This window comes from Arvicanthis niloticus, chromosome 3, assembly GCF_011762505.2.
Source record: "Arvicanthis niloticus isolate mArvNil1 chromosome 3, mArvNil1.pat.X, whole genome shotgun sequence".
NCBI classification, from domain to species: domain Eukaryota; kingdom Metazoa; phylum Chordata; class Mammalia; order Rodentia; family Muridae; genus Arvicanthis; species Arvicanthis niloticus.
This window is the reverse complement of record NC_047660.1, coordinates 66,416,749-66,441,256: the sequence shown is the minus strand read 5'-3', so window position 1 is coordinate 66,441,256 and position 24,508 is coordinate 66,416,749. Positions and strand designations below refer to the sequence as shown.

Sequence of the window (24,508 nt, the reverse complement as noted above, 5' to 3'; positions counted from 1 at the left end):
TCCCTGATGAACAAGTATTGAAATATATGAGCATGTGGGGACCATTCATAACCAAACCACCACATAGTCATTTTTTGTGGACTTCACCTAAGAATGCTGCTGTCTGGAGACCACAACTCCTGAGTCATGTGCTCATTCTTAGAAGAGTTTCCTTTTGTCTGCAGAATCAGGGAATATTGGATGCAACCCATGATGCCTTCCTCAGCCAAGTGAATGAGCTCAAGGCAGAGCTGAGTGAAGAGAGCAAGAAGGCTGTGAGCTTGAAGACCCAGCTGGGAGATGTGTCTGTCTTGCAGATAACTCTGAAGGAGGTAAATAATAGTAGTGAGAAGACACCATCAACTGTGTCACAGTCCAGGCTCTGGTGAAGCTCAGTTATGGAGTACTTGCCATTCACACCTAAGGCTCTGGGTTTGATCTGCAACACTGCGTAAGAGCAGGTAAGCTGCCGGACATGGTGTCACAGGCCTTTAATTCCAGCACGTGAGAGGCAGAGTTCTGTGAATTCAGTTCTTCTTGGTGAAACCCTGACTCAAAGCAAAACATGTATAACATATACACCTGTAACCACAGCAAAACATATGTTACCATACCCTAATAACCTCAGCAATCTAAAGATGGAAACAACACGGTGAAACATGCAAGGCCCTTTTTGGACGTATAGTAAGTTTGAGACCAACTTGGGCTACGTGATAAAACAACCAACCAACTAACTAACTAACTAACTAACTAAATGTGAGAGGGACATTTAAAAAAAGATTATTTTGTTTTTTTAAAAATTTATTTATGTCAGGCGGTGGTGGCACATGCCTTTGATCCCAGCACTTGGGAGGCAGAGGCAGGCGGATTTCTGAGTTCGAGGCCAGCCTGGTCTACAGAGTTAGTTCCAGGACAGCCAGGGCTATACAGAGAAACCCTGTCTCGAAAAAAACAAAAAAAAAATTTATTTATTATTATTTATATGAGTACACTGTAGCTGTCTTCAGACACACACCAGAAGAGGGCATCAGATCCCATTGCAGATGGTTGTGAGCCTCCATGTGGTTGCTGGGAATTGAACTCAGGACCTCTGGTAGAGCAGTCAGTGCTCTTAACCGCTGAGCCATCTCTCCAGTGGGATTATTTTATGTATGGGTATTTTGCCTGCATACATGTGCCTATTCCCTGGAACTAGAGTTATAGTGTATGGCCATGTAGGTGCTGGGACTTGAACCCAGGTCCTCCAGAGGAACAGCCAGTACTCCAAACTGCTGAGCCATCTCTCCAGCCCCTGGCACTTTTGTTTTTTAAATTAAAAAACTGCTGCATTCCAAATTCAAGATGTTAAAAAGTGAACATCTTAGCAACAATATGGCTATCCCATGAAAAACATTTATTTTACACCTATGGGTATTTTGCTTGTAAGTATGTCTATGCGTCTAAGTATGTGTCTGCTGAGGTCAGAAGAAGGCATTAGATCCCCTGGAAGTGGACTATAGATGTTTGCAACCCATCATGCAGGTGCTGGGAATCAAACCCAGATCCTCAGGAACAGCAGCCAGTGTTCTTAGTCACTAACCTCTCTCTCCAGTCCTGATAACGTTCTCACTTGTGGGCAGTGAGCCTTCAACATGGCTAAACCACATAGTTAAGATGATTGTTACATTCGAGGATTTATGCTTGTCTCCTTTGTTTGTCTTTCTTTCTTTCTTTTGTTTTTTTTTGTTTTGTTTTTGTTTGTTTGTTTGTTTGTTTGTTTGTTTTTCAAGACAGGGTTTCTCTGTGCAGCCTTGGCTGGCCTGGAACTCACTCTGTAGACCAGGCTGGCCTGGAACTCACAGAGATCTGCCTGTCTCTGCCTGAGGCTGAGTGCTGAGGTTAATGATGTGTATGTACCATCAGGATTGGCTGTTTCTTTTTCCTTACATTTTAAAATTTATTATGTTTCTGTATGTGCAAATACACAGACCACGAATCAAATGTGGAAGTCATAGGATAATGTTTGAGGGTCAATTTTTTCCATTCTATAGGTTCAGAGGATCAAACTCAAGTCATCAAGCTTGGTGGCAATCGCCCTTATTTTCTGAGCATCTCACCAACCAGTTTTATCTTTTATCATTCATTGCCATTTCCCTGGAGGTAGGAGCACAGACAATGAACACTTGCTCAAAGAGTTTTCACTAATTCTAATAAAAGTTCCCACTTTTTTTTTTTTTTTTTTTTTTTTTTTTTTTTGGTTTTTCGAGACAGGGTTTCTCTGTGTAGTCCTGGCTGTCCTGGAACTCACTCTGTAGACCAGGCTGGCCTCGAACTCAGAAATCTGCCTGCCTCTGCCTCCCAAGTGCTGGGATTAAAGGCGTGCGCCACCACCGCCCGGCAAGTTCCCACTTTCAATTGGTTCTGATCTTTTTTTCTTCTCTCTCTCTCTCTCTCTCCTTCTTTCCTTTCTTTCTTTCTTTCTTTCTTTCTTTCTTTCTTTTTTTTTTTTTTTGTTTTTTGTTTTTTCAAGACAGGGTTTCTCTGTGTAGTTCTGGCTGTCCTGGAACTCACTCTGCCTCCCAAGTGCTGGGATCAAAGGTGTGCGCCACCACCACCGCCCGCCTTCTTTGGTTTTTCAAGATGGGGTTTTACTGTGTAATCCTGGCTGTCCAGGAACTTGCTCTGTAGACCAGGCTAGCCTTGACCTCAGAGATTCACCTGCCTCTGTGCTGGAATTAAAGGTGTGCACACCACTGCCCACCAGTCCTTCAAATGACACCTTATAGAACCAGTAGAGAAAAGCCCATGCCCAAGCTCCAATCTGTGATGGGGAGCAAGACCAGTGTGGTCTCAAGGATTCTGTCTTTCTTAGTTTCAGGTCAGAGTTGAAGATTTGGAAAATGAACGAAAATTGCTGAGTGACAGTTATGACAGACTCTTAGAAAAGTGAGTACAAGGTCTGGTTCCCAGAGTATTGTTCTCTATAAAAGAATTATGGAACCTTCTAAGTTTTAAACACGTTGACCAGGCATGGTGGCACACACCTTTATTCCGAATTCTGGAGGTAAAGGCTGGCAAAGATGGAGGCCACAAGGCCAGCATGGTCTACAGAGTGAGTTCCAGGACAGCCAGGGCTTTATATAGAGAAACTCTGTCCCAAAGAACAAAACAGAAAAGGAGATAACAATAAAGTTCAAAGGAAAGGCAAATTATACCTGTGTGTGCTAGCCTTGACCGCTTGTGTGTAGCAGAGAATGACCTTGAACTTCTCTCCTTGCCTCCAACTCCAGGGTGTTGGAATTACAGGCCACCATGTTTGATCCACACAGTTCTGAAGACTGAGCTCAAGGACCTCATTCACGCTAGTTCCCTCCTCTGCCCCCTAAGACACTTTGTTTTGAGATGGGGTCTCTCTATGTAGACTAGGCTGTCCTGAAATTCACCATGTATTTCAGGGTGATCTAAACTCACCTGCCTTGGCCTTCCAGTGTGGGGATTAGGATTAAAGGCATGTGTCACCGACACCCGACCTAAAAAAAATCTTAATTAGGTAACCAAGTAGTTTTTATATGACATTTATTTCAGAAACACTTGTGGGTTTTTTATTGTTGTTGTTGTTTTTGTTTTATTTTAGAGAGAGTTTCCTCTGTACACTGAGAGTACCCAGAAATCCTCCTGCCTCTGGCTGCCAGATTCTTGGATGAAAGGTGTACGCCACCACCTGGCTTAGAAACAGTGTTTTCTTCAAACTTTGTCTTAAGTTTATTTGTTTCATTTTATGTGTATGAGTGTTTTGCTTGCATGTGTGTTTTTATATGATGTGTGTGCCTGGTGCCTACAGAGGTCAAAAGAGGGCATGGGATTCCTTGAGCTGGAGTGATGGATGGCAGTGAACCCCATGGGAGTGCTTAGAATAGAACCTGGGTCTCCTGCAATAAAAACAAGTGCTCTTAACCAGGGAGCCATCTCTCCAGCCCCCAGGGTATTTGTTTATTTCTCTTTTATTTTTTAAGATACTTTTTAAATGCCAGTCATTAATCTTTCGGGGTAAGACTAGCTATGGTTTCTAGAAGCTGTTGGAGGAATTGCCCTCATTCACCTCTTTTAGTCTTTTTTCATTTATTTATTAGGATGGGCACATGCTGCAGTGCTCATGTGGAGGTCAAAGGACAACTTGCAGGAGTCAGTTCTGTCCTTTCATCACCTGGTACCTGGGACTTGAACTCGGGTTGTCAGCAGGAGCCCACACATACTGTACCAGCTCACTACGCAGCCTATCCTCATTAGGTATTTTTGTTAGTTTTGTTTGTTTTTTTTAGATAGGGACTCCCTATGTAGACCAGGTTAGCCTAAAACTCACAGAAATCTACCTGCATCTGCTTCCTGGTGCTGTCACTAAAGGGATGGGCCACCACTCCTGGCTATTATTATTATTATTATTATTATTATTATTATTATTACTTTTATTTTATTTTGGGTGTTTTGAGTCAGGGTTTCTCATTGCAGCCATGGCTGTCCTGGAACTCACTTTGTAGAGTTTGAGGCTGGCCTCAAACTCAGAGATCTACCTACCACTGCCTCCCAAGTGCTGGAATTAAAGGTATGTGCCACCACTACTGCTCTTGGTCAGGAAGCTTGTAATGTCAATGTCATTCCATTTCTATAAATGACTAAGACCTAGTCTTGTGTGTTTTACACTCGTCAGGTCTAACAGCTAAATTCCATGCAATGGAGTTGCAGGCGTTGAAAAGCTTGTTTTCATTCTTGAGTACAGCAGGTAGTTTAAAGGCAAGTGTTCTCTAATGTAGCCATTGGCAAAGGGGAATAAGGGGACAAGGTGAGAAAAGAAAGCTCTTGTTTCTCAGTTCTAATCAGGAGGTCTTGGCATGTCCTAACACATGGACCCTCGCCAAAGGAAGCCATCCCACAGGAGAAGTTCCTTGAAAAACGCACGAGTAAGGTGCTAGCATAGTGGAACCCTCAAGACTTAAGCAGACGTGACACTGAGTAACTCCTCAATGACACCCAAAAGTTCCAAAGCAGTTAGCAAGTGACAGTTACAAATAAAGCCTGGGCAGAAAAAACATGTGGAGAAAGGAATGATCAGCTAGGTCCCAGAGATGCTGAAACTGTGTAACAAAGATGCTGAATCGTACTCCTTTGAGGATCCATCTGACACCGTGCCTGGGGTTTTCAGCATGCTGGATAGCAGTCATAAGCCTCTGGATAGCAGTCATCAGCCTCACTGGAGCAGAGAGATCATGGGGGAGCAGCTCCCGCAGCAAGTCTGTCCACTGCTGGACCAAATGGGTGCTGGGCTGGAGGAGACCAAAGTCTTGCTTCAAGCAACCAACAAAGGTGGGTCAAGTCTGAAGGAGTGTTCTCAAGTGCAGTGCCATCTGCATCTAGTTTGGGAAACAGGAACTTAGGCCTCTACTTCTCCAGTCTTCCCACTGACCCTGTATTTTTCGGTCATTAATAACTAGGATTAAGCATGGGCTATTAGGTCTGATTTAGCCAGGAAGCCATGTTACCTACCTACCTCATATGTATGCCTTTCCCTGTACAGCTCTTCCTGTTTGGAACGATATCAATTTTTAATTTATTGTTTTAAAATATTTACTTTATTGAGTGTGCTAAACATAAATTTCTCACCCAGCGTGGTGGCACACACCTTTAGTGTCAGTACTTGGGAGGCAAAGGCAGGAGGATCTCCATGAGTTCAAGGCTAGCCTGGTCTACATTATGAGTTCCAGGACAGCCAGGGCTACATAGTGAGACCCTGTCTCAAAATACACACATGCGTGTGTGAGTGTGTGTGTGTGCGCGCGCGCGCGTGTGTGTATGCACGTGTGTATGTGCGTGCACACACACACACACACACACACATGAAGAAGAAAAAAATGTATTTCTCTGTTTATTTTTTAAAATTCAGTTATTTTTAAGATGAGTGATATCAAAAATTGAGAAGTCGATTTGTTGGTTCTGGGTTTTATGATCATTAGTCCCTGTGTCTCTTTCCCATTGATTTGGTGCTGGAGACTTAATGGAGGGCCTCACACATGCTACACAGGTGATCTGTGAGCGACTCCATCTACCACCCCTGTCTTTTTTTTTTTTTTTTTTTTTTTAAGATTTGATTTAAGTATATGAGTACACTGTCATGTCTTCAGACACACCAGAAGAGGGCATCAGATCCCATTACAGATGGTTATGAGCCATCATGTGATAGCTGGGAATTGAACTCAGGACCTCTGGAAGAGCAGCCAGTGCTCTTAATCGCTGAACCATCTCTCCAGCCCTGAGCCCCCCCCCTTTTTTTTTCTTTAAAAAAGATGTCAGTGTGGTTCAACCTAACCTTGAATACTCAGTCCCTTTGCCTCCACATTCCATATTGATTACACTTGTATGTGCACCACCATTCCGTATGGATTATAGGCATCTGGGCACCATTGTACCCAACTTAACTCATCTGAACTCTTATGTCACAGGAGAAAATAGTTATTTGATTTTTATTTTATTTATTTTTTTATTTTTTGGAGACAGGGTTTCTCTGCGTAGCCCTGGCTGTCTTGTCCTGGAACTCACTCTGTAGACCAGGCTGGCCTCGAACTCAGAAATCCACTTGCATCTGCCTCCCAAGTGCTGGGATCAAAGGCGTGTGCCACCACTGCCTGGCTATTTGATTTTTAAACACTGTCAAGAAGATTATCCTCTTCACCTTGTCACAGATCCTGTTGTATAAGCTTTAAATTTTTTTTCTTTAAATTCTAGTATATTAAAAAAAAAGTATAGAAGAAACATGACATTGGACAGTAAAGTCCCCTACCTTCGCCCTCCAGGACATTGCAGAAGGACTGAGAGTTTGAAGCTAGCCTAGGCTATGTAGTGAGACTCTGTCTGTCTCAAACAAAACAAAGCAACAAGAAAGAGCCTTCAGGCAGAAGCCATCCAATAAGAAAGCTAAGGAGTGTGCAATACATGTAAACTAAGTCTTATAAGATCAGAAGAACTCTGACGTAATGTCTCTGATGTTTCATAAAACGCTCTGCACCCTGGACAGCAGTAGCCTTCCTTCCCTGAGACATACACATAATACCTAGCCCTTTCCCAGGCAGGGCGAGTACAGAGATAGGGGCTACTGAGAACTAATGGCTAGAAGTTACAATGGAGTCAAGTTGGTGAGAGACTGGCTTGGATGGTGCTATCAAAAGAGTAATATTTGGCCGGGTGGTGGTGGCACACACCTTTAATCCCAGTACTTGGGAGGCAGAGGCAGGCGGATTTCTGAGTTTGAGGCCAGCCTGGTCTACAGAGTGAGTATCAGGACAGCCAGGACTACACAGAGAAACCCTGTCTCGAAAAACCAAAGGAAAAAAAAAGTAATATTTGGTGATTTCGTTCAGTTGGTAGAGCGCTTTTGAATGCATAAGACCCTAGGTTTCATTATCTGCATTATCCTCTGACTCAGTCCCACCTACCCTAAAACATAGCACTGGTCTGTCCCAGTTAGCCATGTGACTGTCCTGTTTGTGTTTCCCTCTCCATCCCACAATTCCTTGGGTGCTCCTTCTATCCTCTGATCTTATGTTAGAAGTACAACCTTCATTGAAGGGTCAACAGGCTAGAGGCCCTTTTGTCTCAGCAAGAGGGAACTGCTTTTCCATATAAAATGAAGCTGTAAAGCCAAACATTATTTCACACTTGACTCAACTCTGACTGTGGTTGCCAGTAACTGGGTTCAGTTCTGGATTCCTTTTTCAGCAGCTCAAGATGACAAGCTGAAGTTTCAAGACACCAACATCCTTTGCCAGCATAAACAGGAAGAAGAGAGCTTTCAGTTAACAGCTACTGTGTCCCCGTCTCCAGAAGAGCTGTCTGAACTGGCTGCTCAGCCCACTCTACTCCCACAGACAGATCAAAGAGAGGTAAATTAGTTACTCTGCTGAGAGGTTTCTGACAGAAACCCCAGGGAAAACTACAGGGGCAACACTCTTTCCTGATTGAGAACAGGATTTTAAAAGTGCTGAGCTAGCTGACAGACAGGGTTTAGTGAGCCCCACCCAGTTCCCATGCTTTACTGCTCATAAGAGGTAGACTTTTCTGTAAAATTGTTCATTACAAGGTTTTAAAAGGGGGGCTGGAGCGATGGTTCAACAGTTAAGAACACTGGTTGCTCTTCTAGAGGACCCAGGTTCAATTCCCAGCACCCACATAGCAAACTAGCAACTGTCTGTAATTCCATTTCCAAAGAATCCAACGCCCTCACACAGACACACATGCAAAACACTGATGCATATGAAATAAAAAAAATTTAAAAAGTTGTATTTACTGGTGCTGGAGAGATGGCTCAGCTGTTAAGAGCACTGGCTGCTCTTCCAGAGGTCCTGAGTTCAATTCCCAGTGGTAACAAATGGCTCACAACATCTGTACCAGGATCTGAGCCCTTCTTCTGGCATGCACGTGTACATGCAGTAGAGCACTCATATACATTTTAAAAAGTTGTATTTATAGAAAATGCCTGTTGCAAAGATATATTTCTTTTTTATTTACTATGTGAGTATTGTGTCTGCATGCATGTCTGCATATCATGTCTGTACTTGGAGCCCATGGCAGCCATAAGAGGACATTAGATTCTCTAGGACTGAAGTTATGGATGGTTGTGAACTACCATGTGGGTGCTGGGAACCAAACCTGGGCCCTCCAAGAGCAGTAAGTGTTCTTAATCATTGACCATCTTTCCAGTTTCTTTGTTTAGTTTTTAAAGATTTACTATTTATTGTTTATGGATATGAGTACTTTGCATGTATGTATGTGTTGCACATGTGTGCAGTGCCCATGGAGGCCAGAAGAGGCCACTAAATCCCCTAAAACTAGAGTTATAAACAATAGTGAGCTGCCACACGAGTTTTGGGAATTGAATCTGAGTTTTCCGAAAAAAGCAGCCAGTGTTTCTAACCACTGAGCCATCTTTCTTGTCCCTAGAGTCTTTAGGTGTGAACTTGAGATGATCTCCTGAAGGGCAAACTGCCATTTTGCTTTTATTCATTACAATTTTGTGGGTGTATATGACAAGTTTGTGTGGGCACATGTCCCCCACATGGTACATTTGTGGGGATCAGAGGACACTTTTGTGGAGTTGGTTTTCTCCTAACACTCTGTATGGGTTTCAGAGACTGAACTCGGGTCATCAAGCTTGCTCAGCTCAAGCCTGAGCCATCCTGCTAGCTTCCAAACTGCCACTTGAAAACTGTTACCACTCTGCAGTGACACACTCACTGGGGGCTGGGAGGTGCAGGGAGAGAGCCCTTGTGAGGTGACACAAATCTTGTATATTCTGGAGAAAATGTTGTTGCTGGTGTTTTACAACTCTCACCAACTGCTTTTACCAATGTTTTCACTCTCTAGTCCAGTGAACCAAAAGCTCAAGACAAGAATAACCTGTCCCAGGTGCTAAGTGAGCTGCAAGTGTCCCATGCAGAGACCGCACTGGAACTAGAAAAAACCAGAGACATGCTTCTTCTGCAGCGCAAAATCAACATGTGTTATCAGGTGCAAGGAATGGGACAGGAAGCTGGGCATATGAGAATCACACATAGTGGGAAGCAAGCATGGCTTGGGTTTCCAGGGCTGGTGAGTAGCAAGGTGCTTCCTAGGGAGACGCCTCAGGACTCACTCACACATGCCCAGACACCTGGTCCCAGAAGTCAGCTAAGGGGGAAGCTCATGAAATGGCAAGTGCTAAACTTCTGGGTTCATTTTTCCCCAAAGTCCTAGGGACGCAATCATCCTAGGTGTCACAAATGTAGTCAGGCATGAAGGTTGTTAGAAAACCTGAGCTTGCTTCCTGGGTCAAACCTTCGCTGCTGAGGAGATGGCCATCAATCTCCTTCTAAGGTCCAGTTTTTAAAGTCAGGGCTCTTTGGTTCTGAGACAGGGAGAGGAGAGTTCAGCTCTTATTTTGTTTCAGGAGGAGCTGGAGGCAACGCTGACAAAAGCTGACAAAGAAAATAGGGACCATGAGGAGAAACTGGAGAGGCTGAATCACCTCCTAGACTTCAAGAACAGCCGCATAAAGCAGCTGGAAGGTATTTTAAGAAGCCACGGCCTTCCAACATCTGGCAAGTCTTTGTTTCCATCTTGGGCTATGTCACATGACTAACATCTGCTCCTCCTGACTTTATTCCTCCTGCTCTTATCCTCTCTCTTCTTGTGGTTGATTTGTAGCTTCTTTTCCTCTTCTGCTCAGTGCAAATCTCTGATTTTTCTGGAGAATTTCCACAGGGCCAGTAGTGCTTCCAGGTGTTTGGAAGAGTGTCATTGAGGCTACTGACCCCAAGGCTGGTGAATCTCTCCTTTCCTCTCTGTCATTCCTTGAACCTGTGCCTATCAGCCTATGGCAGGTCTTGCAAGGTAATACACCCTTGTCACTCATTTCCTTTCATCTTTTCCTGAGATTTCTCTCTAAAATCTTTGTTGCAATTTAAGGATGGAGGCAGGGGAGATGTTGCCAATGTGTTTCCTATTCAGGTTCTTCCTATTCAGTATGGTCACTTCAGAACAGGGTCTACTCTCAAGCTTGAGTTTAAGAAGTAGGCTTTGTCATTATGCACTTGGGAGATGACTTACCCTAGCCAAACTCACCACAGTCTGATATTTAAACAGAAAGCAAGGCACTAACATGAGCATACATGGAGCTGCTGTGAAGCGGCTCTCCCTCCTGGTAAGAGTCAGTGATGAGCAGGTGCCCTAGTGAGCACAGCCCTAGTGTACAGAGAGTATGGGGGGGGGAGGGCTTACTACACCATGGTGAGTCTGGTAAGACTGCTGCCAAATAAACAGGCAGTCTGCCCTTGGACTGAATCCTCATGGCTTAGACTCAAGGTCTATCTAGCTCAGGGTAAACACCCTTTCACTTTCTGTGCAGATTCCTGCCAAAGCTGAATACCTGTTCCATGAGTACCACTTAGCTGTATTAATTTTTTAAGATTTTATTATTGTTTTAAGATTTATTTATGTGAAGGTGACATTTGTATGTATGCCTGCAGAAAAAGGGCATCAGACTTCATTACAGGTTGTGAGCCACCATGTGGTTGCTAAGATTGAACTCAGGACCTCTGGAAGAGCAGCTAGTGCTCCTTGACTGCTGAGCCATCTCTACAGCCCAAATTATTTCTTTTGAGACTTGCCCATTCCTACCTCTACCTTTCCCCCATGATATAATAGCATCTCTGATTTGTACTTCCTTATATGTAAGGCTATTAGTTTTGTGTCGTGTAAGGTTAATTTAAACATATTGTATTGAGTCATATCATTTATTTATTTATTTATTTATTTATTTAGGTTTTTCTCTATGTAGCCATGGCTGTCCTGAAACTTGATCTGTAGACCAGGCTGGCCTCGAACTCACAGAGATCTGCCTACATCTGCCTCTGGAGTGCTGGGATTAAAAACTTGTACTAGGCCGGGCAGTGGTGGCGCATGCCTTTAATCCCAGCACTTGGGAGGCAGAGCAGGCAGATTTCTGAGTTCGAGGCCAGCCTGGTCTTCAGAGTGAGTTCCAGGACAGCCAGGGCTACACAGAGAAACCCTGTCTCAAAAAAACCAACAAAAAAAAAATTAAAAAAAAAACATACTACCACTGCTTGGCTATATCAAACCTTATAACTGAAGAAAACATCAATTTGCTGGGTAGATTTCACTTGCCTTTAATCTCCAGAACTTGGAGGCAGAAGCAGGCAGATCTCCATGAGTTCAACACCAGCCTGGTCTATATACCAAGTTTGTCAGTCTGGGCAACACAATGAGACCCTGTCTAAAACAAATACAAAACAAAACAACAAAAAAGGAAAATATCAATTAATTTCTTTCTTTCTTTTTTTTTTTTCTTTTTCTTTTCTTTTTTTTTTTTTTTTTTTTTTTTTTTTTTTTTTTTGAGACATTGAGACAGGGTTTCTCTGACAGCCCTGGCTGTCCTGGAACTCACTCTGTAGACCAGGCTGGCCTCGAACTCAGACATCCGCCTGCCTCTGCCTCCCAAGTGCTGGGATCAAAGGCTTGGGCCACTACTGCCCAGCAATTAGTCAGTTTCTGTGTTACATTTCTTTCTTTCTTTTTTTTTTCTTTTTTTTTTTTGTATTTTTTTCTCTGGCTGTCCTGGAACTTACTGTTTAAATCAGGATAGCCTTGAACTCAGAGAGACTGACTTCCTTCAGCCTCCCAAGTGTTGAGATTTCAGGTGTGAGCCACTGAGCATGCCCCACTCCCGCTGCCATCCCCCACCCCCCCCCCAGCCACCATTTTTTGAGCTCTTCCTATGCAATCCAGGCTGGCCTCAAAACTGCAGTTCTTCTGTCTGTTTCCTGAGTACTGGGAGTACAGACATTCACTACCATTTTAAAAAAACACTTATTTATTTTCTCTCTATTCTCTCTGTCTCTGTATCTATGTGTGTGTGTGTGTGTGTGTGTGTGTGAGAGAGAGAGAGACAGACAGACAGACAGACAGACAGACAGACACAAACAGAAGGGGCACGCTTGTGAAGGTTAGAGAGCAACCTATAGGAACTGGTTCTTTCTCCCATCATGTAGGCTCTACAGAACCAGTCTCAGGTCCTTAGGCTTGGCAGCAAGCACACTTACCTACTATGCCATCCTGACAGCCTCTCCTCTCCCTTGCCACTTAAACATGAAGACATTGTGTGGTGCTAGTGAGATGGCTCAGGATCAAGAGCAGTTGTTGCTCTTGCAGAGTACCTGGTTTCAGTTCCCAGAGTTTACATGAAGGATACCAACTGTCAGTAACTCCAGTTCCAAAGGATCCAAACGTGCCCCTTCTTTCCTTGTGGGTGCTTTATGCATAATATATACAGGTAAAGCATCCTTACACATAAAATAAAAATAAATCTTAAACATTCTGAAAAAGTATTTATTTTAGTTTTATTTAAGTCTATGCATGTATATCTGTGTAGAGATATATGCACATGCATGCAAGTGTCTGTCTACAGAATGCAGAAGGTGGTGTTGAATCCCTGGAGTGGGAATTACAGGCAGTCATGAACCACCTGAAATGGGTGCTGGAAATCAAACACAGGTCCTCTGGGAGAGCAGTGCATGGTCTTAGCCACAGAATCATTTCTCCAGATTAAATAAATAAATGCATTCTGATCTATCAAGAACATTTTTATTCTACTCAGTTAGCTCTTAAAGGAGGTTACTCATCATCAACACGCTATAAGGACTCAAATGTTCCCAGTGTGAAGTAGCCTACATCTGAGAATCTGGTGGGTCTTAAGAACGTTGTGTAGATTCGGTTCTGTCTCCGTGTCTTGCATCCCAGGGACAACACTTTCAACCTCTTTCCTCCCAAGTTTTCTTTCTTACCTTTTAAGTCATTATCATTTGATTCAAAGTGGATCTCTTCATCTCTTCTAATAAAGCCAGTGTCTGAACAGCACATAAAGAGCCTCTTATAGCTGAGCTGGTGTGCTCCAGGCAGCCTCTCCTGGTGGCAGGGAGAACATGATAAACACCGTCTGCAACTTCCCACTCTTTCCGAGGACAACATAACCACCATCTTTTGGGACATGTTTTATGTTTCTAGTGCCTTTCTTTGACAGTAACCTAAATTCTCAGGACCTTGATCTGTTTCAGTGTCATTTGTGTGACGGCATCTCCTGAGTGTGGGGCTCAGTGTCACTAGTGCAATGCCACGGATCTCCTGTGGTGCTCATTTCACAGCCCCTCACTTGGACCTTCCCGTGGTACAGGCAGCAGTCATTTGGGCTTCAGAATTCAACACTTCTGGTTGGCATTGTGCTGGTTTCCTTCTTGAATCATGTGACTTCTTGAAATAACCTTAGCTTGTATTTCCACCATGTATTTTCTTTCCATTTATCCTCTTTTTCCACTTAAGATAGCTCTCCACCTTTTAATGGATAGGCAGTGTTCTTTCCCCTGTAGAGCAGCTCAAAGACATTGCTTATGGCACTCGGCAACCATCACTGTGTCTGGAGTTCCTGGATGCCCACAGAGGTGAGGAAGAAGTGGACATGTCTCTGCTGCATCCAAGCGACAATCTTTTCGAGCTGCACATCCACCAGGCCTTCCTGACCCCTGCTGCCCTTGCACAGGCTGGAGATACCCAACCTACCACTTTCTGCACTTACCCCTTCTATGATTTTGAAACTCACTGCACCCCACTCTGTACTGGGCCACAGCCCCTCTATGACTTCACCTCCCAGTATGTAGTGCAGACAGACTACCTCTTCCTGGACTACCTTCAAGGAACTTCAGTCCGACTTGATCTCCATCAGGCCATAGCTGGCGAGCACCGCATCCTTGCTACGGGATGGGTCTCATTTGACAAGGTGCTAGAGACCGTGGAGAGAGTCCATGGCTTGGCCACACTTATGGGTAAGTGCTTTTGGCTTCTTGTGGTTCTTAGGACTAGAAGCTTTGGAAAATAACTAAATGGCCAAAGGCTGGAGCTGCTTTCTGGTGATTTCCTTTTTCCATCCTGTCCTCTTGCTGGCCCTGGACTCATGGCAACCTTCCTGCTTGAGCCTCGCGAGTGCTAGGATTTCGGGGACTTTACCACCCAGGCTTCCTCTGTTCTGTGCTTGACTTTTACCACACTCTATTTTCTATGCCTTTCATGCCTTTTGCTATTCAGGAGCTGGTGGAGAAGACTTGGGGGTGTTAGAGTATTGGATGAGGCTGTGCTTGCCCCTAAAATCCAGCCTCCAGGCATGCAATAAGCGAAAGAAAGCCCAGGCCTACCTGTCAGTCAATGTGCTTGGAGCTCAGAAGGCCCAGAAAAATGAGGTGAGAAAAAGTACTCTTGCGTCTCAGAAGGACATTAGCCAGGCAGCCCTCAAAGGGGCTTGCTCTCCCATTCCCTATGAGTGCCCCTTGAATGTGAGAAACTGCACTAGCAAAATCAGTCCAGATTCTTCCTGTGCTTAGACTCCAGAAGAAATGAAATCATCCCCCAGGTTAGATACTTTTTGTTGTGAACAAATCAGCTTTTCCCCTGATTCTCTGTCTCTCTCTTTTTTTAATTGAAAATTGTATTACAATCAGTGATTGGCACTGACATGCAGGTGCTCTGTGGGGGGGCTATGCCCCCAGGTACTGGAGTTGGGCAGGTCTGTTCAATTCCCCAGTAGGGAAGCTCAGATTCCATTCCAACAGCCCCCGACCTCCACTCCACCCTCGCTAGGCAAGTCCACTTGTCACGCTGCTTCTAGCTGTCTAGCTTGGCAGCTCCCTCCTGCTGGGCTTCCTGTACCTGTGTGTCCCGTTTCACCAAAGTTGGAAATTTGGGGCCATTAACTTTCACATATTCTTTTCATTCTAACCATAGCCTCATTCGAGTGAGTATTCAAACCATCAGAGCTCCCGACACTGTCCCAGTGGGAATACCGGCTGAGTTCTTCCCATCTTTCTCATCTTTTTTGCCCCCCTCAAGCATTGGTTCAGATATCCCCACTGCTATAGTTTCACTGGCTCTTTACAAAACAAAATCTAGGACTGGAGAGGTGGCTCAGTGGTTAAGAGCACTCGCTGCCTGCTCTTCCAGAGGTCCTGAGTTCAATTCCTAACAACCACATGGTGGCTCATAACCACCTATAATGAGATCTGGTGCCCTCTTCTGGCTGGCAGACATACATGCAGGCAGATTGCTGACTACATACTAAATAAATAAGTCTTTAAAACAATCTAATATTCAATTAAGATGAATAATTTGTTGGTACATGCCATGGTATGCACGTGGAGGTCAGAGAATGCACAGGAGTTGTTTCTCTTCCAAGTGGTAACTGTGGTCAAAGCTAGCTCCATTCTCTATCATTCTGTAGGATAAGCCTGGGGATGAACATCTCCCTCCAACAGCTGCCAGAGCCAGGGGTAGGCACCTAGATGATTGTCAGGCATTGTCATGACCTGGCAGAGTAGGTTTCTAGGTGACGGCTCCTCTCGCCTATGTAGGCTTCACTTGTAACAATGCCTCAGGCTGCCCTTTATCTTAGTCCAAGATCACCATCTTTCCAGTCCAGATCTGAAACCTGGACACCTCGGAATGAGCTGCGGATTGAAATCACCAGGTGTTGCAGCCTCCGGAGTCGATGGCTGGGAAGGCAGCCCAGTTCATATGTCATGTACCGCTTCTTCACCTTTCCTGACCATGACACCGCCATCATTCCAGCCAGCAGCAATCCATACTTTAAAGACCAGGCTCTGTTCCCCGTGCTTGTGACCTCTGACCTGGATGAGTATCTGAGGCTGGAAGCTCTGTCTATATATGTTTTCGATGATGAAGACCCAGAGCCTGGCTCCTATCTTGGCCGAGCCCAGGTGCCCCTGCTGCCTCTTGCACAAAACAAATCTATCAAAGGTGGGCGTTGCACCTCCTGGCCCTCTTCCCAGCATCACCTCTCTGTCCTTATCAACTTTCCTTTGCTTACTTGCTTGGAACAGTCATTCCTTCATTTAAAAAATATTATTACGCATTGATTATGTATGTATATGCATGTTGTGAGTCTGTGAGTGAACATGCCACCACATGCATGTGGAGATCAGAGGTCAGCTTTGTAGCATCAGCTGTTTCCTCCCATTGTGAAGTGGGTTCTGGAGAATTCAGATTGAGTTCAGGTTCCTAGACTTGCATGGTAAGTATCTGTTACTGCTGAAACATGTCAGCCACAAAAGTCTCTCTCGAAGTCTGGAAAGACTTCAGGATATTGTCAAGAGCAACAGAACAAAAGATTTACAGCCACTTTGCTCATGGGGAGACATGGGCTTCAGCTCTGTTTCAGCTGCATAGTCAGGATTCCTAAGGAGTTTCGACTGAATTCTGGAATTCCATACCTCAGTCTCTGAAAAACTTCCTTTAGACTTGGAGTAGGTGTAGTGTCTTGTGTCTTTAATCCCAGCACTTGGGAGGCAAAAGCAGGTGGATTTCTGAGTTCGAGGCCAGCCTGGTCTACAGCGTGAGTTCCAGGACAGCCAGGGCTACACAGAGAAACCCTGTCTTGAAAAACAAACCAAACCAACCAACCAACCAACAACAAAAACCATCAGAGATGATTATGGCAGCAGCAATGAAGGAAGGTTCCAGCCGTCTGGAGCCATGCTCTATTCTGCCTTCCCTCTTTGTTCACTCATGGTTGTGGGGGTCACTGAGCAGAGGCTTAGTCTGGCTTCTGCCTGGAGAGAGGGAGGCAGTGATTCCCAAACTTTGATTAGGCAGTATAGCCAGAATAGGCGGTGTCAGCCATATTTAATAAGATTCTGAGCTTCCTTGGAAATACCTAAGGCCTCTCTCTGGCCAGTGTCACAGTCATTTAAAAAACAATATTTGACACTTCTGCCTGAGAGGAGAGGCAAACCACTTGCTAATTAGAACTACAAGCCAGAAGCTCGCCGTTCAGGAAAAAGTCACTGTGCTGTTTTTCTTGGTACTGCTTACATAGGTAATGGTTTCTTGGGGACAGACATAGCATATTATTGAGTGACAGTGAAGATGATTTCATCATGATTACACCTTTTGATCATCTCTTCTGAAGCAGAAATACTTGTCTTGCCCTATGAATCCCACTATACTGGTTTAATTTTTCTATATATTATGAATTTTGGTGTATTTAATAAATTACTAACAAATGCAATGAATTTCTAAATGGGGAGAAATAGAAAAGATGCTCATAAATACTTGGTAGCCTGTCTCATGAGACCAGGCTTGACCAGCTTTTCTGTGTCTCTCAGGTGATTTCAATCTCACAGACTCTGGGGAGATGCTCATAAATACTCAGTAGCCTGTCTCATGAGACCAGGCTTGACCAGCTTTTCTGTGTCTCTCAGGTGATTTCATCTCACAGACTCTGGGGAGATGCTCATAAATACTCAGTAGCCTGTCTCATGAGACCAGGCTTGACCAGCTTTTCTGTGTCTCTCAGGTGATTTCAATCTCACAGACTCTGGGGAGATGCTCATAAATACTCAGTAGTCTATCTCATGAGACCAGGCTTGACCAGCTTTTCTGTGTCTCTCAGGTGATTTCAGTCTCACAGACTCTGGGGAGAAGTCCAATGGATCCATCAAAGTGCAACTAGACTGGAAGTCTCACTACCTGCCCCCAGAGAGCTTCCAGATGCCAGAAGCTGAGAAGCAGGAGGAGGAAGAGAAGGAGGAGGAAGAGAAGGAGGAAGTGAAGGAGGAGGAAGAGGATGATGAGGAGGAAGAGGTGGAGGAGAAGGAAGAGAAGGAAGAGGAGAAGGAGGAAGAGGAGGGAGAGAAAGAGGAAGAGAAGGAAGAGAATGAGGAAAAGGAGGAAGAGAAGGAGGAAGAGAAGGAAGAAGAGAAGGAGAACAAAGATGGCTTGGAGGCCTCATTCACGGAAGAATGGGCCCCCTTTTTTCCCCAGGTAACTCTCCAGAACTCACTGGATAGGGGGCCTCTACATATTCTATGAAGCCAATTGGAGGGGATAGTCTCAGAGATGGAATAAAGGAAATTCCTTCCACCAGTAGCGTGTAATCGAGATAATCTAGAAGCCCCTGACGGAGCAAACCTCAGGCTCTACCGTGTAGAGGAGCAGGAACAGGAGGGAAGGAAAACGAGAGGTTGAGCTGTCATTGTTTAAGGCTATCTGTCTCTGATTCATCTGTTCAGGACCAGATAGCATCTACAGAGATTCCCATAGAGGCTGGCCAGTATCAGGAGAAGAGAAAATCTCCTGTAATAGCAGAAAAGAAGGAAAGAGAGCATCAGGTCGCAAGCTACTCACGAAGAAAACACAGCAAAAAAACAGGTGTCCAAGGCAAGAACAGAATGGAATATCTGAGCTGTAACATCTTGAATGGAAACACACAGCAGGTGGGACCCCAGAGACCCTGGAGAGTCAGCAAGTGGGGCCCCAGAGACCCTCAAGAGTCAACATTTGTGGCCGTCAGAGGGGAGGAGCAGTGAAAGCAGGAAGGCCACAGTGCCCCTGAGCTGCTTCCACATGCATTTTTAAAGCCCCATTGTAATATCAGTGTAACCAGCACATTAGTACTATTCACACTATAACTTAGGCTTGAAACATGAATATACATATGCTATGCATTTGTTTAAAAGGGACTAACTTTTTAAAGTTCACAAAGGCTAGTGTTAAATGTAAGGTCCTACCACTCACATAGTATTATTGCTCTTACTTTGAAGCAGATGCGTTATACTGAGTGGAAGTTCTCTGGGCTCAAGATGTCCAAGGATGATGGTTTAAAAGTTCAGGACAAGAAAGAGAAACCACCATCACCCCATCCAGCACTGAGACAGGAGCTTCCCTCACATCTTATAAATGGTATTGTCTTTTAAGATCTAATCTTTTTACTTCATCATTGAATTACTTTCTTTTATAATATTTGTTTTTGTTACATTTAATTATGTGTCAATGTGTGTCTGGCTGCATATGTGTCTGTCTGCATGTGGATATGGGCATGTGAGTCCTGACTACACTGAATACCCTGGAGCCAGAGTCACAGAGGGTTGTGAGGCTCCTAAGATGGGTGCTGGGAACTGAACTCAGGTCCTCTAGAGGAATGAGTGTTCTTTTTTTTTTTTTTTTTTTTTTTTGGTTTTTCGAGACAGGGTTTCTCTGTGTAGTCCTGGCTGCCCTGGAACTCACTCTGTAGACCAGGCTAGCCTTGAACTCAGAAATCCGCCTGCCTCTGCCTCCCGAGTGCTGGGATTAAAGGCGTGCGCCACCACTACCCAGCTTTTTTTTTTTTTTTTTTTTTTTTTTAATTTTATAGTGTATCTTAGTTACTTTTCCTATTGCTGTGATAAGATACCATAACCTAGGCAACATAAAGAGGAAGATAAAGAGTTTATATGTGGCTTACAGTTTCAGTGGGTGAGTCCACAACCATTACAGGAGGGAGCATGGCTTCAGGCAGGCATCAGGCAGACAGGTATCAGGCAGGCACCAGGCAGGCATCAGGCAGACAGGCATTAGGCAGGCACCAGGCAGGCATCAGGCAGACAGGCATCAGGCAGGTATCAGGCAGACAGGCATCAGGCATCAGGCATCAGACAGGCATCAAGCAGATAGGCATCAAGCAGGCATCAGGCACCAAGCAGGCACCAGGCAGGCACCAGGCAGGCATCAGGCATCAGGCAGGCATCAGGCACCAGGCAGGCATCAGGCAGGCATCAGGCAGGCATCAGGCACCAGGCACCAGGCAGGCATCAGGCAGGCATCAGGCAGGCATCAGGCACCAGGCAGGCACCAGGCAGGCATCAGGCACCAGGCAGGCACCAGGCAGGCATCAGGTATCAGGCAGGCATCAGGCAGGCACCAGACAGGCAGCAGGCACCAGGCAGGCACCAGGCAGGCATCAGGCATCAGGCAGGCATCAGGCAGGCATCAGGCATCAGGCAGGCATCAGGCAGGCATCAGGCAGGCACCACGCAGGCATCAGGCAGGCATCAGGTATCAGACAGGCATCAGGCAGGCACCAGGCAGGTATCAGGCAGGTATCAGGCAGGCATCAGGCAGGCATCAGGCACCAGGCAGGTATCAGGCAGGCATCAGGCAGGCATCAGGTATCAGGCAGGCATCAGGCAGGTATCAGGCAGGCATCAGGCAGGCATCAGGCACCAGGCAGGTATCAGGCAGGCATCAGGCAGGCATCAGGCAGGCATCAGGTATCCGGCAGGCAGCAGGCAGGCACCAGACAGGCAGCAGGCACCAGGCAGGCACCAGGCAGGCATCAGGCATCAGGCACCAGGCAGGCATCAGGCAGGCATCAGGCAGGCATCAGGCATCAGGCAGGCATCAGGCAGGCATCAGGCAGGCATCAGGCAGGCACCAGGCAGGCATCAGGCAGGCACCAGGCAGGCATCAGGCAGGCACCAGGCAGGTATCAGGCAGGTATCAGGCAGGCATCAGGCAGGCATCAGGCAGGCATCAGGCAGGCATCAGGCAGGCATCAGGCAGGCATCAGGCATCAGGCAGGCATCAGGCACCAGGCAGGCATCAGGCAGGCACCAGGCAGGCACCAGGCAGGCATCAGGCACCAAGCAGGTATCAGGCATCAGGCAGGCATCAGGCAGGCATCCAGGCAGGCATCAGGTATCAGGCAGGCATCAGGTATCAGGCAGGCATCAGGTATCAGGCATCAGGCATCAGGCAGGCATCAGGCAGGCACCAGGCACCAGGCATCAGGCAGACACGGGCATCAGGCAGACAGGCATCAGGTGTCAGGCGTCAGGCATCAGGCATCAGGCAGACACGGGCATCAGGCAGACAGGAAGGCAGGGAGGCATCAGGCAGGCATGGTGCTTGAGAAGTAGCCGAGAGCTCGTATCTTGAGACACAACCATGAGGCAGAGAAAAATGCCAGGGATGACCTGAGTCTTTTGAAATCTCAAAGTTGTTTCCTGTGGTTGTTCCCAAACAAGACCATGCCTCCTAATCTTTCCCAAGCAGTTTCACCAACTGGAGAAGTGAGCATTCAAATGTATGAGCCTATGGGGGCCATTGGATTTTAAACCATTGCATATTGATAAACAGTGAAAACTTAGCATTTAAGCTCCTAATGTTTTCTGATAAGTGAGAGAATCGGGCCAACAAAGGCTTGAGTTCTCAAAGGAAGCCACCTCTCTGTGTGTTTATAGCTAGAGCTAGCTTAGTTTCTTAATATTTGTAATATATTGTCTCCCTGGAACTTTCCAAATAATGTCTATGAAGAAATAGGAGCGGTGTTATTGGTTTACTTGTGAAGTCAAGTTCCTTTTAACATAGGGCAAGGCTGGGCTGGAGAGATGGCTCCTATTAAAACTGCTGGCTTTTCTTCCCGAGGCCCCAGGCTTGGTTCTCAGCACCTACACAGTGGTTCACAACCATCCAGAACTTCAGTCCCAGCAGATACTACACTCTTTTATGGTCTTTGTAGACACCAGACGTTCACATGGTATGCGACATATAATAACATTTAATACATGTATTTTATGTATGTAAGTGTTGTGTTTTCATGTATGTTGGTGAACCTCATGCATACCTCAGAAGTCAAAAGAGGATGTCAGATCCCCTGGAACTGTAGTTACAGATAGTTGTGAGCTGACACATGGGTACTGGTAATTAAACCCAGGTCCTCTGCAAGAGCAACAAATGCCGAACCATTCCCCCGGGCCCTTATTATTGTTATTATTTTTGTAAAGCAGATTATACACCACGACCAAGTAAGAATAGTTCCACAAACTCAAGATTAGTTTGAAAATGGGAAATTTAGCAGGTTTGGTGGCAAAAGCCTTTAATCCCACTACTTCCAAGGCAGAGGCAGGTGGATCTCTATGAGTATGAGAAAAACGTTGTCTATATAGGGCGTTTCAGGCAGCCTAGGCTACATAATGATACCCTGTCTCAAAAACAAACAAACATAAGGCAATTTATTAAAGTCTAAAACCTTTGAGATCATTTCATTATTTTTAGGAAAAGGATTTTTACAAAGCCCAACTTTCATTCTTGATAAAATTTCTCAGAAACTTAGGAATAGAAGGAAGTTGCTTTGAGTGACTGGAAGTGTAACGAATGCCATAACAAACATCACAGTCTGCAGCAAGTCAGACTTCCACTGCAGACTGAGGACAGGACCCATGTTTACTGATCCTATTGAACATTATAGTGGAGAAGGATTCTTTTTTTCAAGATGGATTTCTCTATGTAGCTTTGGGTATTCTGGAACATGCTCTGTAGACCGGGCTAACCTTCAACTCAGAGAACTGATCGCCTCTGCCTCCCAAGTGCTGGGATTAAAGGCGTGTGCCACCATGCCTGGGACAGTGGAGATTTAACCAGTGAACCCAAAGGGGAAAAAAGTGTCAAAATGACAGACTGGAAAGCAAGCAGTCCTATCTTTATTTGCAGTTGAAAAATCATGTTTCTTTCTTTCTTTCTTTTTTTTTTCTTTGAGACAGGGTTTCTCTGTGTAACCCTGGCTGTCCTGGAACTCACTCTGTAGACCAGGCTGGCCTTGAACTCAGAAACCTGACTGCCTCTGCCTCCCAAGTTCTGGGATTAAAAGGCGTGCACCACCACTACCCAGCGAAAAATCATGTTTCTAAGAAGTCATAAAAACAAATCTACAAAAGGAGTAGCTGGAAAGATAGCTCAGCTCAACAAAACACTGCTTCACCAAAGTCAACTATATTTCCACTCATTAACAGTGAAGTACCCAAAGATAAAATCCAAAGGATAAGTCTTTCCACAGTATCATAAGAAAGAATAAAATATTTAGGGATGTGTTTGACAAAAAGAATTATAAGACCTATACAGTGAAAGCTACAAAGATTCTCAGGTACTCCCGCCCTTTTGGCTCTCCGATCTATCGGTACCATGGCGATCGGCAAGAACAAGCGCCTGACGACAGGTGGCAGTAGGGAGCTAAGAAGAAAGCGGTTGATCCATTTTCTAAGAAAGACTGGTATGATGTGAAAGCTCCAGCAATGTTCAATATTAGAAACATCGGAAAAACATTAGTCACAAGGACTCAAGGAACCAAAATTGCATCTGATGGCCTCAAGGGTCGTGTGTTTGAAGTGAGCCTTGCCGATCTACAGAATGATAAAGTTGCGTTTAGAAAATTCAAGCTAATTACTGAGGACATTCGGGGGGGGGGGGGCGGGGGGGGGGAACCTGTCTGACTAACTTCCATGGCATGGATCTTACCCGGGACAAAATGTGCTCCATGGTCAAAAAGTGGCAGACTATGACTGAAGCTCATGTTGATGTCAAGACGACCGATGGGTATTTGCTCCGACTTTTCTGTGTTGATTTCACTAAAAAATGCAACAACCAGATAAGAAAGTCGGCCTGTGCTCAGCACCAGCAGGTCCGATGAGGAAGAAGACGATGGAGATCATGAGCCGGGAGGGAAGTGCAGACTAAAGACTTGAAGGAGGTCGTTAACAAACCGATTCCAGGCAGCACTGGGAAAGACACAGAAAAGGCTGGCCAGTCCATTTATCTTCTTCATGATGTCTTTGTTAGAAAAGTAAAAATGATGCCGGGCAGTGCTGGTACACGCCTTTTAATCCCAGCACTTGGGAGGCAGAGGCAGACGGATTTCTGAGTCCGAGGCCAGCCTGGTCTACAAAGTGAGTTCCAGGACAGCCAGGGTTACACAGAGAAACCTTGTCTTGAAAAACTGGAAAAAAAAAAAAAAAAAAAAAAAAAAAGTAAAAAATGTTGAGGAAACCCAAGTTTGAATTAGGGAAGCTCATGGAGCTCCATGGTGAAGGCGGTAGTTCTGGCAAAGCAACTGGAGACGAGACAGGTGCTAAGGTTGAACAAGCTGATGGATAAGAACCACCAGTCCAAGAATCTGTTTAAAATCCAGATTTTTAATAGTGACAAATAAAAAAAGTCCTATTTGTAAAAAAAAAAAAAAAAAAAAAAAAGATTCTCAGGAAGGCAGTGGAGAAAGTTTGGTAGGTAAAATGGCCTGCTCACCAACATGAGGACCTGAGTTTGGTCCCTAGAATCCACAGAAAAGCCCAAGGAGGTGCTTTAC

The 24,508-nt window shown here is 45.1% G+C and overlaps 1 protein-coding gene and 1 pseudogene across 18 annotated transcripts in view; both read left to right on the top strand.

Moving 5' to 3' along the window:
• The window catches only part of Rpgrip1 (RPGR interacting protein 1), a 57,622-nt gene that overhangs the window by 20,810 nt on the left and 12,304 nt on the right, over nt 1–24,508 (top strand). For 4 of the 18 annotated variants that reach the window (XR_013109370.1, XM_076931045.1, XM_076931048.1 and 1 more), the window contains 12 exons: nt 165–311; nt 2,831–2,904; nt 5,156–5,316; nt 7,723–7,886; nt 9,367–9,510; nt 9,929–10,046; nt 13,920–14,372; nt 14,632–14,783; nt 16,011–16,353; nt 18,008–18,378; nt 18,627–18,830; nt 19,158–19,296. Coding sequence is in view for 15 of the 18 variants with exons in the window: in XM_076931045.1 (XP_076787160.1) it covers nt 165–311; nt 2,831–2,904; nt 5,156–5,316; nt 7,723–7,886; nt 9,367–9,510; nt 9,929–10,046; nt 13,920–14,372; nt 14,632–14,783; nt 16,011–16,353; nt 18,008–18,378; nt 18,627–18,830; nt 19,158–19,296 (2,470 nt within the window). In the remaining 3 variants the exon portion in view is untranslated. Of the gene's footprint in view, nt 1–164; nt 312–2,830; nt 2,905–4,973; nt 5,317–7,722; nt 7,887–9,366; nt 9,511–9,928; nt 10,080–13,919; nt 14,373–14,631; nt 14,784–16,010; nt 16,354–18,007; nt 18,379–18,626; nt 18,831–19,157; nt 19,297–21,798; nt 21,911–24,508 lie in introns of those variants that run through there. The other 14 variants (XR_013109369.1, XR_013109368.1, XM_034497612.2 and 11 more) reach the window with 13 other exon arrangements.
• On the top strand, nt 23,245–24,118 carry LOC143441727 (small ribosomal subunit protein eS1 pseudogene; annotated as a pseudogene).